The sequence below is a fragment of the Aspergillus fijiensis genome (genome assembly GCF_003184825.1).
Source record: "Aspergillus fijiensis CBS 313.89 unplaced genomic scaffold BO72scaffold_70, whole genome shotgun sequence".
Lineage (NCBI taxonomy): Eukaryota > Fungi > Ascomycota > Eurotiomycetes > Eurotiales > Aspergillaceae > Aspergillus > Aspergillus fijiensis.
In genome coordinates this window covers 100,479-114,473 of record NW_024469046.1, presented here as the reverse complement: position 1 = coordinate 114,473, position 13,995 = coordinate 100,479, and the positions used below count along the sequence as shown (strand labels likewise).

The 13,995-nt window shown below is 53.0% G+C and overlaps 5 protein-coding genes and 1 non-coding gene across 6 annotated transcripts; 3 read left to right on the top strand and 3 right to left on the bottom strand.

The window, feature by feature from the left end:
- Nucleotides 1-113: 113 nt before the first annotated feature.
- Nucleotides 114-1,413, top strand: BO72DRAFT_500741 (uncharacterized protein; the record flags this gene model as incomplete). The annotated part of the gene is made up of 2 exons (XM_040948923.1): nucleotides 114-146; nucleotides 199-1,413. 2 exons carry the CDS (start codon nucleotides 114-116, stop codon nucleotides 1,411-1,413), a joined length of 1,248 nt encoding a protein of 415 aa, XP_040796716.1.
- A 1,490-nt stretch (nucleotides 1,414-2,903) lies between these two features.
- On the top strand, nucleotides 2,904-4,008 carry BO72DRAFT_388826 (Rcat domain-containing protein; the record flags this gene model as incomplete). Its single annotated transcript, XM_040941738.1, has 3 exons — nucleotides 2,904-3,445; nucleotides 3,528-3,661; nucleotides 3,788-4,008. 3 exons carry the CDS (start codon nucleotides 2,904-2,906, stop codon nucleotides 4,006-4,008), a joined length of 897 nt encoding a protein of 298 aa, XP_040796715.1.
- A 1,937-nt stretch (nucleotides 4,009-5,945) lies between these two features.
- BO72DRAFT_452440 (5'-methylthioadenosine/S-adenosylhomocysteine nucleosidase family protein) lies at nucleotides 5,946-8,171 on the bottom strand. The gene is made up of 3 exons (XM_040945722.1): nucleotides 7,332-8,171; nucleotides 6,638-7,248; nucleotides 5,946-6,567 (listed from the first exon to the last, which is right to left on the bottom strand). The coding sequence occupies exons 1-3, from the start codon at nucleotides 7,723-7,725 to the stop codon at nucleotides 6,358-6,360; spliced, it is 1,215 nt and encodes a 404-aa protein (XP_040796714.1). The 5' UTR covers nucleotides 7,726-8,171; the 3' UTR covers nucleotides 5,946-6,357.
- Nucleotides 8,172-9,796: 1,625 nt separating this feature from the next.
- Nucleotides 9,797-10,375, bottom strand: BO72DRAFT_500737 (cell wall mannoprotein 1 family protein; the record flags this gene model as incomplete). The annotated part of the gene is made up of 2 exons (XM_040948922.1): nucleotides 9,797-9,985; nucleotides 10,040-10,375. 2 exons carry the CDS (start codon nucleotides 10,373-10,375, stop codon nucleotides 9,797-9,799), a joined length of 525 nt encoding a protein of 174 aa, XP_040796713.1.
- Nucleotides 10,376-11,608: 1,233 nt separating this feature from the next.
- On the bottom strand, nucleotides 11,609-11,679 carry BO72DRAFT_t271. Its single transcript has one exon. It is a non-coding gene; the product is annotated as a tRNA-Gly (tRNA).
- Nucleotides 11,680-12,677: 998 nt separating this feature from the next.
- BO72DRAFT_472226 (uncharacterized protein) lies at nucleotides 12,678-13,232 on the top strand (the record flags this gene model as incomplete). The annotated part of the gene is made up of 2 exons (XM_040947127.1): nucleotides 12,678-13,060; nucleotides 13,157-13,232. The coding sequence occupies 2 exons, from the start codon at nucleotides 12,678-12,680 to the stop codon at nucleotides 13,230-13,232; spliced, it is 459 nt and encodes a 152-aa protein (XP_040796712.1).
- Between the last annotated feature and the right edge of the window lie 763 nt (nucleotides 13,233-13,995).

Below are 13,995 nucleotides of genomic sequence, written 5' to 3'. Positions count from 1 at the left end.
TTCTTCATTTTTGTCTCCATCGACGGTGCCACGAAATATCAAATCATTCAGTATCTTACCCGCAGTGCTCGGAGTCATCTCACGCACGTATTCATTTATCCTCGAACCCCACGATGGAGCTTCTCCCTACGGAGATCATGGACCAGGTAAGCTTGGTAACCCTCGAGTCCTGGGGTTGAGCTGAATCATTGCGTCCAGATCCTCTCCTTCGTGGTGGAGCTCTTCTCGCCGAAGCCTTCTTACCGCATGCCTTGCCTGAGAGAGGGCAAACCAAAACACGTTCTCGCAACAACTACTACAGCCAAGCGTCAACTGGCCGCATTACGTCTCACCGGTCGAGTCTTCTATCGCAGTGCCTCAGTCTTACTCTTCCAGGCCCTTACCGTGGGAGGTCATAGTCCAGATTCTCTGGAGCGCCTCGAACGTCTATCACACAGCCCCCAGGCCGCTTGTGTTCGGCACCTCAGTTTCGCATTTTATCACCCGGAGCTCTATATGCAATCCAAATCTGCGAACCTTGCCGACGACGTTCGATATCTCCAACAGCTACAACAGGGCTTCAATGATTGTCTTCCCCGGTTTCCGGGTCTGCGAGAGATCGTGTTCGCCCAGCCCTGTTGCGACCCTGCGCCATGTGATAGAGACCGATATCTTGACATGGTCGCCAGGACTTTGCGCGACGTCGAGCTCCCCAGTCTGTCCGAGGTTCACCTCCACCTCGAGCACGCGCACTCCTTGCGGCATATCCTCGACGCCATCTCTTCCTCATCACAGCCCCATACCAACGACAATCTGCCGCGTCTCCGACACCTCGTGTTGTATGCGCCCGGCCTCAACTACGACACCATAGCGCAAGGATCGCCTGATCCTGAGGCTGCTGCTGCTGCTGCAACCCAGTCTCATGCAGCTCGGGTGCTCCGCCTGTTGGGGCTCGCCCCTAATCTCGAGACACTGACTCTCACAACGTGGGTTATAGGCCTTGACACATTTGTCCTTCCATCGCTGCGCCTTCGCGCTCTTTGTCTGCTTGGCGTCGAAATTCCCTCGAAATGCCTGCTTCGCTTCCTGAAGGCTCTTCAAGATACACTCCGATCCATTTCCTTCACCCACGTCCGCCTGCGCTCGGGAACTTGGGCCACGGTCCTAACCGGTATGTGCTCTCTCCCGTACCTGCTTCAATTAAACCTTGAGTGCAACGGGTATTCGCCGAGCCGGGCGGGCTTTTCTCTGTTCCATCACATGAACGGGCTGGTCATCACGTCGCCTTACGACCTGCCTGCACTCGGGGCGCTCTATCGTCACATCAGCCGCAACAGAACCGCTGCGGGACGGCAGCCGCTGATGGCCACGCCGACGGAGCATAATTTTAGTATTCATCAAGAGTTGTTGAAGTGTGTCAGGCGGGTTTCCTGAGTAGGAACAGGTTGGCGTATCTTCGAGTCATCAAGCCCTTCTTTGCTCTGTCTGTGGTAGTTTGTGTTAGTTATGTTAAAAAAATGAGTCAACTAAAGCCTATGACGTACTATACAACTCCGCGTAGCAATATTCTATCCCGATCGTTTTAAGGATCTTGCGAGGGAATGATGTCATGTATAGGAGATATTGCGATGGTTGTTCTAGGCTTCATAACTTCCTTTTTGGGCTTCGCTTGCCAGCTCCCGCGAGGGAATATGTGCCTCCATCATCAAATCCCACTCTCTAGATGACCTGGAATCCACCAGAATCCACCATTATTTCTGCTCCCCTTGTATCAGACTCTGAGACTGCGCTCCGTTTAGCCTGTGGTATCGTATGAAGTGTTGTTTGAATTATTGTGCTATGCCTTCTTCAAATGCTTGGTCCAGCGGTCAGCATGTCATATCATTCGAATGAAGACGGTCTTGTCATTTCTGCATTTGACGAGAGGCGAGAGGCCAACATCTTGGCCAGGTGATGCCGGTCTCATCAAGCTTGGCAATCACCATATTATTCATAAAACTGGGCTCGTCTTGATAGGACGAGAGCATGCTCCAATCAAGGACCTCGCTGTTGCTGCTCACTGGGATCCTCCCCCTATCGGCTGGCATCGCTGATGTTTCTCATCAACTTCTCCATGGCAGGTGTGGTCAAGGATCATGGCCTCGCTGCTAGCCTCGTATACACAAGTTTTCTGTAGACATCAAGCATCTGGAATCACCAAAGGCCACGTAGTATCAAGGAAGAAGAGGCCTTTCCCGGTCCTCGTCCCCTGCAGCAGAACTCTCTGCCAAAAGATCAGTCAGGCTGGCACCACAAAGTCTCGTTCATCGCAGCTGGGCTGGTGCCATTTTGATATAAAACTCTGATTACCCCGCAACTGACAGAGATTTCCCCGCTCTGCAGTTACGTATCAATAACTAGATTTTCTTATTGTCCCCTATTCATGAGGTTATGTGGCTGCCTAGTGCCTATTGACAGGTTCAGCCGGTATAGCTTCACGATTTCCGTTTTGGGATTTGCATGTGATGGTAGAGCTGTGTGGGGCTGGGTTCTGGTAGGTGATTGGTCGTGCAAGCTCACAGCTTGCCTGTTGATGTAGGACGTGAATAGCTTCATGAGTTCGCTTTTATTCACAGTTTTCATCACCAGGACTCTTGGTAAGCAAGATGTCGGGTGTCTCGCGTCTCAGGCCTCGAACATAAAAGCATCTTCTCACCATCTTCAACTCTTCTTCTCTTTCTTCCTTTCTTCTTCCTTCAACCATCTCTCTTCCATTAACCTTTGTTCTTGTCCACCAACAACGTGAGTTTCACATCCATCTTTCATCAACTATCACCATCTTCATCCATCTAACAGAGAGTCCTTTATCCCAGATACAAAAAAACCACAAATCCTCCATCAAACCGTTCATCTCATCTATCGATATCGATTCCACCACTGCCACGATGACGGACAATGATGGCCAAGAAGCCAGGGGAGGACGAAACACCACAAATATCGAATGCTGCGTGTGCCTTGACCAGTTCCAACGAAGCGAGGTAACTCGTGTTGGCTGTGACCACGAATACTGCCACGACTGCATCAAGCAGCTCTTCACCAAGTCCCTCCACGACGAATCGCTGTTTCCACCGAAGTGCTGCGGCCAGGAGATCCGGCTTGCACTCGTCGAGGACCTCTTGAACGAGGATGAGATCGAAACCTTCCACCACCGCGAGATTGAACATACCACAGCCCACCGCGTCTACTGCGGGAACCGGGCGTGCGGCGCCTTCATTCGACCGGAACTCATCACAGGAGACAGGGCCCGTTGCACCGGGTGCCTCAACCTGACCTGTGCTCGATGTATGAACCCATTCCACTTTGACGCCGACTGCCCTGAGGATCCGGCCATCCAAGCCACGCTGGCGCTCGCGGAGCAGGAAGGATGGCGACGGTGTTACTCGTGCAAGGCAGTCGTGCAGCTTTCTCGGGGCTGCAATCACATGCGGTGAGTGCATCCCTGAGAGCTAACCTTGAGACTTGCCCCGCGGACAGACCAGGTATGCTAACATCGAGTGCTTGCGTGATAGATGTCGCTGTGGTGCACAGTTCTGTTACCGATGCGGCGCGAAATGGCGCACCTGTCACTGCCCCCAACATGAACGTGGGAACCACTTCGCCAACCCCGAATGGGTAATGCCGCCACCTCGCGACCACGGCCCTCGTCATCGAGGAGGCAATCGCAATGAAAACAACGCCGGCCGCCGCGTCCCACTTCCACTTCCACCCCGCGATCACGGCCGTCGTCATCGAGCACGCAATCGCAATCAAAACAACACCGGCCGCCGAGTCCCGCTTCCACCCCGCGCACCCCCCCAAGCGCCGCTCAACCCTCCACGAAATAGGATCAATGAACGGCACACCTGTGTGACTTTCTTGCGCAGAGAACATGGACGCCCACGCGGCTCCGGATGCGAAATCTGCAATAGTGTCCTCTTCTTGTATGAGTGTCAAGACTGCGAACGCCTCATTTGCGAGTACTGCCTTACTCACAACGTTGATCGGATCTAAGTTCTGTTTTTCGGACGATACGGGGACTGTGAAAATGTGTCATACCAGCCATAGGTGGCACGTTTTCGAGTGTCGTCGGACTCACGACTGATTGCGGGATGTGTCATTCCAACCATAGGTGATACATCTCCGAGCGTTGTCGGACTCAACTTGTTGCAGGACATGAATCTTTTGGACGGAAAGTCTTGGTGAAAATGCGAGAATCGGGAGTTTTGGGTGCATGGAGATCTTGGACGGAGTCATGGAGACAAAACGGGAATTTGGAGTTTGAACTTTTGGAGGCAAATTGGGAATTTAGGTGTGTTTTTTGAATGTTGATATGTGCTTTGAAATGTTGATATGAGGCCTCATGATGTTGATATGTGCTATGATGGTTTGGAAATGACGTTATGAAGCTGACGAATGTATCTATTGCATGCTCCACCTTGCCCATTATCACCAAAGTACGGGTTGCGACACCAGCCATCCTGTAGACATCAGTAGAAGTAATGCGTAGACTTTTAAGGGGGCAAATGAATTAGCCTGAGTACGTTGGTCCATTGCCTTAGGGCTATTTGCTGGTTTGCGCTCTCGGGCAACGGTGGGCTTACAGCAGTAAGTGGATGTACTGGGAGCGACGAGGTCCCGACAGAGCTTATGCGTATCGTGCTCAGCAAATCTTAAATTTATCGTGTCAGCATCGACAGGCCGCCTGGATCTCGACTCAAATCTCATATGGCTGTCGAGCGAAGAAGATAGGCGAAAAAGCCGGTCTTAGGGTGGGTTGATGCTAATCCTAACTCCGGTTATATCCGGTGCAATCTCAATCACTCAACTGCTTCCATCGATGTTTCCACTATCGTATAAGCCTATCGTGCCGTACGCACATCACGACCCTAAGATATCGCTCTCGACCAACTGTATTTGGTTAGCTGTCTCGCGTAGAAGGAGCTGAACAGTCGCATGGTGGGCACAATCCCGTGCGCAAGACAGAGCAGGCCGTTGGCAAGCATTGCGAACCTCAGTCGATGGTCGGACTGCCCAATAAGAACTGGACTGCAGCCAGCTTGCCAGATACCGCTGCAGTTACTAGAGACGTATGCCCGTCTCAATCTCTGGCTTTCCGATGCGCGCCTCGGAAACAGCAAAACGCGATGGCAGCCTCATCGACGCGAACAACGACCGAGAACCAGGACCACCTGTCTAGTCGGGTTCACACAAGACAAGTAGCCGCCGCTCTTGAAGAGTGGCTTGAAGACACGGTGACCTTTCTGGGAGGAGATGATTACATGGATACCGCCGCCGTGAAGGCTAGGATTCGCGCCTCTTTTCAGCAGAAGCTTCCCTACGGGCTCGTGACCCCGTGACACGGCAGCAATGAGTCAAAAGCACTGATACTGATCTTGTCCAGCAATGAGCTTGACAAGTTCCTCTTCTTCACATCAGGCTACATGTAACAAGAAAGGGTACCAGCCATTGCTAATGCTTGGATCGACATCACTTGGGAGGGAAAGCCAAACCACCATTGTCGACACGCCCTACGGCGTCGAAAAGTGCAGGTATGAACTTCTCATACACTATTCGAGCGCCATGCTCTATTAGCAGTCTAAGTACGCCTTCAAAGCCTCTGGAAGCCGCGAAAGTCATAGGATGAAAGCTGCGCTGAGCGATATTCTGGGTGTTTTTGTTGTTGATGCCACAACGTCAGTGACGCTTGGGCCGCGTGACACACCAGCCTTGCTCAGAATTTCTGGCCGAGAGATATGTCAAGCACACGAATGTGATATTATATTATCCTTCAAAGATGTGCGATGATAGCGAGCGGTCAAGAAAGTTGTAAGCCGTGGTATGCACCAGATGAGTCACTTCAGTCTCCCCGTAAACAATGAAAAGCTCCATGCAGCATGAAAGCAGCTTCTCATGCGCTGCACAATCCCCCCCCGTCAACTCGGGTTCTGGCCAGCTGCCGGCGTTCCTGAGTAATCTGTCCACGTGATCCGAGGCGTTTCAAGGTTGCTTCACGTGTTGATCTCTTAGCTAGTTCAACCAACCAACCACCATGAATTCAAAATGTCGTTCCGTATCTCCGATGTCTCAGCTTCATCAAATTGATCTAACTAGCCTCATGGCCATATCACATTGTCTCCAGGAGACACCACGATGTTCTCATCACAAGCTTTGATCTCTACCAACAGTTCCCTCGGCTCGAGACCGAATAATCCATTTGTCGGACGGATCATAGACGAACGGACGACGTGTGCAAACTGCATATTGGATATCATCTTCTGCGGGTGGTGCCCCGGTACGCTGACCTCAACTAGTCTCTCTCGATCTCGCTGCGCGCCCAAACATGTTCGCTCACGATAGTACTTAGACTCGCTTTCTCTTCGCCTGGCCTGCTGGCGCGGAATATGATGCCCCATGGCGTTGGGCGCCACTCCGGGAACCTGGCGCCTTGGACGAAAGCCCATCTCTTCGAAATGCGATCCCGGCTTGTTGCGGAGGCGACGCGAGGGGTTGGAACACCTGGCCGATCTTCATCATCTGGGCTGGGAGTTGATCCAGCGTCTTGGACATGTCCTAGAAGAAGACTTACACTTTAGATCCTATCACAAACAAAGTGGTGGCTTCTTATTCATCGATCACTTACCGACATCAATTCCACCGCCGTGGGCTCCCGGGTCAGCTCCGGCACAAAATTCAACAACTCTTTGGCGTAGCCTGCGGCCACGATGGAAGCATAGCCATGCCACCGGTCCGATTTGTGGGAGTCGGCATAGTCACTGATCCCACGGATCACCAGGCAGGGGAAGCTGTCCATCAGCCCCGCAGCTTCCATCTCCAGACAGATGATGTTCTTCTCTGTGCGGAGTTTGTCACGAGTCGGGCCGTGGAGCATAACCCGGTCCGCGGAGCCGATGAGCCCATAGTGAATGACGGGCTCGTCGCTTTCCCGCGCCGGCCGCTGCACCAGGTGACGTGCATCACATCGGCTGCAGTTCTTTGCATCAGCAGGATGTTCATATTCGGCCTGGTACAGATGGTCTTCTGTGTTTGGACGTCGGTATTTGACGTCCATCCTGGGCCGTTCCTTCAGGATCTCCCCGAGTAGTTGTGGGATGCTGCTGCCCCGCATGTCATGCTGTTTCTGGACGCTCTGGATTGCTTTCAGGAGGATAGCCGGTGGCTTCCCCAGCGATCCGGCGTAGACAAATTGACCTTCGTGGACGATCTTTCCATGGTCGTACTGGACGACCCCACCTGCCGGAATGTGTGAGCCGTTGCCACGAAGCGAGGGAAGGGGCAACCGAAGAACTAGAGATAAAACGAAAACGGCAGCTTACCATATTCGCCATGGGGCATAGAAACCACCACATCTCCGAGGCGGATATCGTCGGTCGAGTCCTCGACGATCAGGGCTGGGATTCCGCCGCCGATGCCCACCATCAGACCGAAGCGGATTTTCGGGAAACTGCGCAAGAGGTTGGTCGCAGTCGTGCTCGCAGGTACCTTACCGGACATGCCAGCACCGAGTGATGCGACGACGATCTTGTGCTGTCCTATCCGTCCGTAGGAATAGACGTTGGAGTCGTTGGGGTCCTGTCGGAAAGCCGCAGGTGGCGCATATGTTTCATCCAGCATCGCTGCTGCTGCCACCAATTCGGGCGCCAGGGCACAGATCCAGGCCACCGTGTAATCTTCTTTGCTGAACCACTCAGCCATGCGAACGCGCTCCATGTTCGATGACTCTAGAGCTCTGTGTCGGTCTTGGGGTGCCATGGTGAAAAGACAAGGTCTAGCAAATGGTCCTCTGGCGCAAGAACAGCAGGAAATGAGAAAAGTGACAGAAGTTGAGAGGAGAAAGCAGTCTTCGAGCAGTCGTAGATCGCGAGGAAGTGTATGCTGCGGATTTGTGTCGTGAAGACGTTGAGTTGGGAACTGTTCGTGCTTTTGTCGCTCAATGTTGGTTCGAGAGGCTGCGGCCTTTATACGCACACTTCCAGGTCCAAGGCCGTAACAGAGGTAAGCGTACAGTCGACTGCCTGCCCAATCGAGCTGGAACACACACCCTCTTTCTCTCTTTCTTTCTCTCCAACTTACTCTACCCTACGACTAGCCGGCGAAAGAGTGCGTGCGTGAGAGACAGTTGGGCGATGATGCACTCAGCCTTCCGGGATGGCCGTGTCGACCGCTCATGGTGGTTCAAACTCCCATCACACTTCGCTAGCGATCATATGTTTTATTGGCCGCTGCATCTATGTGGACGCCGTCAGCAAGTCTTCGATGTGCTAGCACCAGGCAAAATCACCGAGCATAACTCTGGCAGTTGGTCAAAAGAGATCCCAAGGGACAGTATGGACCTACTTCAAGGCTCATCACCTTGAAGCGACGTGTTAGTTTCTCTGGCCCCTGCCACTCATGGTGATTCCTGTCCCGCCCTCAGAGATCCTACAGAACGTGTCATATGATAGGATCTGCATGCTTACAGGGCGGCTACAGAGGCGGAAGTTCGATGTTCGACAAAGAATTGTGGTAAGAGGGCCGATTCCTGCCTGACGGGCGGCGATGCGAGTGGTTCGCACATTGTTTCAGGAGTGGCGGTCAAGAACTGGTCGGATAGGGGGGGGGAACAAAATGGAACGAAGTGTTAAACCCTAATGAACAAAGAGAAAAGAACGGCCCATAATGAGGCCGAGAGAGCAAAGCGTCCAGATCGCTTTGTTAGGTTGCTACCGTTCAGTTGTGATACAGACACAGTCAACCGCTTCAAGTTGGCTTTGCTGTGCATGAACGACGTCTACAGTACTTCCGAGCGACAGATGAACTAGGGCTGCAGTTATGGACAATGTACAGTGTACAGTGTACAGTGCATATTACCCCTTTGGGCCGTCGGCACCGTAAAGCATTGGTGTGGATTGTAGAGTTATCCATAGAGCTTTACTACCATGCGCCCCAGGCCCATGAAAATGTTCGCTACCATATACTATACCCGTCTCCACGTGGCTGACGTGGAGTGGTTACTGAAGCTGGATGGCAGTAAGCAGGCAGGAGGTGGCGAATAGCTGCCCGAAGTTTGCTAGGTGTCTTATCACCCAACTGCACCATAAGTTACATACAGTACATGCGATAAGTCACCTGCTCCTGGCTCCCACGCGCATACGCGAGTTTAATGTTTATCCTTCCTCCATACGCACACTCCACATCTTGAACCCAAAACCGCGCCTAAGAATCCTCAACCTCAAAGGAACCAGTGTTCATTCTATGCATCTTTGAGTTATGGGGTAATGCATCTTGCGGTCATGCGATTCAGCCCTGCATCTTGTAAGTTCCGTGATGTTCTTTCACTGGTGTCGCTGGGCCTGACTGTCAATCAGGGTAGGCTTCTAAGTGGCGAATGAGGCCCAAAGTCATTGTCCGGTCCAGGTTCAGCAGTACGATCTCAACCAGCCCTTGATAATGGTCTGTTTGAACCAGTGACAGCTAAGGCTCAGCTTCTACATCTTGTTTGCATTTACAATGAACATGTAGCGACTAACAAAAGTAAGGGCATGATGCTCTCCGACTCCACCTTCGAGCAAGAGGGGTAACCCGGAATACTGCATAGTATGTGTATTTGGCGCGGCCCGACCCGGGAGGAAGCTTGGCTACAATTCTACCATGGCATTTATGCCTCTCAGTCTGATCATCTTCAATTTTTGCTGCATACATTTGCATCACAATCATCATTCCACTTCCCAAAGTGAGAAGTGGTCCTATCGACTTGCCCAAGTCCAGCAATCAGCTCGATCCCATCCCATGACTCCAGGATTTACTCATAAGCAGCAATCGCACTGGCGAAGGCAGCATCAACCGACGCAATGGCCGAGGCGATGGTCGTCTTATCGGTCGAGGTGGCCTTGGCCTCCAAGTCCGCTCCAAGCTGGTCAGTCTCGGTCTTGAGGGTCTCCACCGACGAGAGCAGGGTGGAGGAGACGCCGGCGGACGCGGCGGTGGATTCCTGTAGAATTGGTTAGTCTCGCCGCGCACTTTATGACAGGTGCAATGATCTTACCTTGGCAATGATCTCGTTTAGGGTCGCGACGATGAGCACGGCCAGATTGGACACCTCGGACGTGATGCTCGCACTGTCCGCGGTGCTGAAAGTCGAGGCGGCCACGGTGTCGGTGATAGCGGTGTCCAGGGCACTCTTGACGTTGTTGTAGTCGGTCAGAATGCCCAGGGCAGCCAAGAGGTCGCCAGTCCAGGCGGTCACGTCGGTATTGAGGGTCGACACATCGGTGTAGATTGTCTTCAGGTCCGTCAAGACCGTCGCTGCATCGCGTCTGGAAATGGGGCCTGCCTGAGCGAGAACACCCAACGCAGCAACGAGGAGAGACTTGCAGAGCATGATGAAGTAGAAGTTGGCTGGAAGAGAAGATTGGTTTGTTCGTCGAGCTGATAATTTTGTGATGCTCTTGTCCGATGTCGATTTCATGGGAATCGATCACCTTTAAATATCCCCACATGTTGGAGCATGTCCTCTCTTTGGTCGTCTCATTGCGAGGGGAAGTCGACCGCTAACACAGAATAGCCACGGATGTCGAAGGCGCCATTGCAGCCTGCGATGCTTCATTCTCCGCAATAGCGCCGCACGTTGATGCAACCCCCTCATCAATCTATTCTTTCGCTCCTTTGCCAACACTTGTTTTCACGTGTCGATGGTGAGGGCCGAGGACCCATGCATAGTGGCCTTCGAACGCAAACAACTCAGTCAGCAACATGTACCCCCCTTGTGAGGGTTCGTTTGACTGGAGTATTCTTTGGACCCTCTTGCGTGCCATCCGGAAGGATTTCAGCTCGACCTTGGGAAGGTACTCTCGAGGTCATTTCTCGACTCAACATCAACGGATGTGTCTTTTGCGAGCAGACAATCTACTGCTGTGATGTAGCATGAAGGACCAACAGGCGCTATGCTCAGGCAACGTGTCTTGCTCAATGAGTACAGCCTAGATCCGACCGAGGTTGACGTTTAACCAGGTCGACCTGGATGCAGTAACTTGTGATTCCAACGAGCCAATTCTGCACGGCCGCCATTTCACCAAGCGGATGGCAGGTGACCCAGTGTTGTTCTAGCCCGAGCTGAGGGGTCAATCCCTCCACTACCCCGGATATTGTATAGGATTTGAAGGAACAATCGCAGTCCCTGATCGACGCCGAGTGGATGACCCCGCTCGAACGCTCGGGCATTAATCTAGACTCTGCACCACCAACCGCCATACACTCTATGCATGGCCGACCATTGGTTCCAATATGTTTGTGGCGTCGGGATGCTCCAGAGTGCACCATTGGCTCACAGACCAAGCATCGTGCCGATCTCTTGCAGAGACGGAGTAGATTGGTGGCTAAACTTGGGGGAATGTAGTAGACACAGTTGGTTGCAGAGGCGGGAAGTTGGGATACTTAGACGTGCGGAGGGAACCGGGCAGGCGTGATGTAACAATACCTTCGAATTTCAAATTAGGCTATATGGCACTTGCTGCTGTAGCTGACCATGGCTCTGGTTGCGTGATGGCTGAGGGGGCGGGAAGTGTTCCTAGGCTGGGCTGTAACAGCAACAAAAAAAAATAAAAAGAAATCGTAGTGCATCATCCGTGAATCGAACACGGGCCTCATCGATGGCAACGATGAATTCTACCACTAGACCAATGATGCTTCTATGATAAAATGCATTTCTTTTTGGTATATGGCCTTGCATACTCGGCGACAATCTGCGAATCTTCCCTCCTCTGATCCACAATAAATTACTCCTCCGTAGTTTGGCCAACTTTACTCATATATCGAAATCTCATCGAGTCGCTAAATTTTATCCCTTCATCAAGATGATGAAGTTGACCTCGTTTACGAAGGGGCTGATTGACTCAGAAGACCCAAGGAACAACGTCATTACGCCATCCAGCATGGAGCACGAACAAGCTACCCAGCCCTGATATGTCACTGCGAATATATGTTTGCACCATCAACCCCCATCCCCAACGTCGACAAGAGTTTCGTTTTCCCCGCGACCTATCGCTGCTCTATCTATCGAGAGAGCTCCATCAACCTCCAAGTTTACACCGACCGACAAATCACAATACAACTCCAGTCAAACAGCATCCCGTGTCCAACTCACCCCTACCACTCACAGCAAAATCAATCAGCAAATCCACCTCATCTCTGTCGTGGATCAGAATGCCACCCCCTCGAATACGAAAGCTGGCGAAGCCACGTCCAATGCGAGTCGGGCAGGCATTGGCCACCGCGTAGGGATCGTCCCGCGCTGCAGTCGGGCTTGACATCATCGCCACTAAGGATTGCTTATCTGCCCGCCAATGCTGTCATCCCACCGAACCCTTGCTGCTGGAGAAGAAGTATCCTCGCACAATACAGCGAGGATGCCCTTCCACCGCACTTTGCGATCGACACTCTAAGCCTCCTCGCACAGCAGAGCAACTGAGGTGTATAGCGCCACTGACGTACACCCGTTATGGGATTTCAGCATGGAGTTGAGGATATATACGCCTGTCTCAACCCCAACCCCAGCCTCCCCATTCTCCACTACACTATCCAGCTCCACTTCAACAAGCTTATACTCTATTCCCTTGACACTCAGCCTCCAAGCATCTAACGCTCGACGCTTAGCCTCTACCACCTTGAGAAGAAACCTAACCAAGATGCCTCTCTTCCACCGCAACTCCCTCTCCAGCTCGTCCGACCGCAGCATCGACGACCCCAACACCCACAACTACTCGCACCGCTCCCATCGCTCGCACCACTCCACCTCCCCGCGCTCCAGCCTCTCCTCCTCGTCCTCTTCCTCCCGCCGTCGCAGCAGCAGCCACAGCTACGGCCACAGCGGAAGCACCCACGGCCACTCGCGCTTCAGCTTCGGCAGCCGCCGCCACCAGGAAGACCCCTCCGTCCTCGCCGCCAAGGAGCAGGTCTCGCGCGCCGAGGCCGCCGAGCGTGAAGCTGACCGCGCCCTCCTGGCTTCCCGCCGGGCCGTGCAAGATGCCCGCGAGCATGTGAGGCGTCTGGATGAGGAGGCGCGCATCGAGTATGATTCTTCCCATCCTTTCCCTTCCTTCTCCTCTCCTCACCTTCCTGTCGGTGCTTCATTGGTATAAGAAGCTAATAAGTGTTCGTGCTGCAGAGCCCGCGCCGCAAAGATGAAACAGGACCAGGTCAAGTCGATTACGAAACGGGCCAAGCCGCTGGGACGTAAGTGATTCGTTGCTGTGCTGTACACTTGGCTTGGAGGGTTGAGGTTGGTGCTGATGGACTGTGTGTGTGGTTTAGGGCATGTTTGAGGGGAGTGTGCGATGCGCTCCCGACGCTTGATGTACTTGTACTATTATTGTCTGACTGTAGCTTTATTGTCGGTTTTCTTAGCGTAGTTGGCTTGGTGCTTTTTGAGCGATGATTCTTGGTTTCGCGAAGTGGCGTGGACTGTACGATATGAGAGTGTATGATATGATATGATATGCATAGATGGTGGCAATTTATGGTTTTGTTGATGTGCATGTGCGACGTCACTTGCGCTGATCTGATGCGGGAGAAGCGATGCTCTGATGTGCTCGTATTCATTTCTCAATGAATCAAGTTGAGTTATGTTAGCTAATATCATCATCCATCTATTGTCGACTTTCCTTGATGATGTCTGCAGCCCTCTCAGCCACCGCAAAAACCGTGGCCTGGATGTTTCCCCGCGGGATCAGAGGGATGACCCCTGCAGCAACCACGCGCAGATTGCGACACCCGTACACCCTCGGCTTGTCATCCACCACGCTCCCGATCGCCTGCAGCAGCATGGCCGTGGTCCCGACCCCATGGTAATGGGCCACGATGCGGTCCCGCGTCAGCCTCCGCGCCGTCGCCAGGTCGCCCACCCGCTCCGGATGGTGCAGTCGCCGGCCGTTGGGCTTCAGCAGCGAGGCCATCGGCTCCGTCGCCGCCAGGGTCTCCATCCAGCGGACATGACGCGCCTGCAGC

Coding starts and splice junctions, on each gene's coding strand:
- BO72DRAFT_452440 (XM_040945722.1), bottom strand. CDS start 7,725: ATGGAGCGCGTTCGCATGGCTGAGTGGTTCAGCAAAGAAGATTACACG. Junction 7,249..7,331: donor TATGCCCCATGGCGAATATG/GTAAGCTGCCGT, acceptor ACATTCCGGCAG/GTGGGGTCGTCCAGTACGAC. Junction 6,568..6,637: donor CGGCGGTGGAATTGATGTCG/GTAAGTGATCGA, acceptor GTCTTCTTCTAG/GACATGTCCAAGACGCTGGA.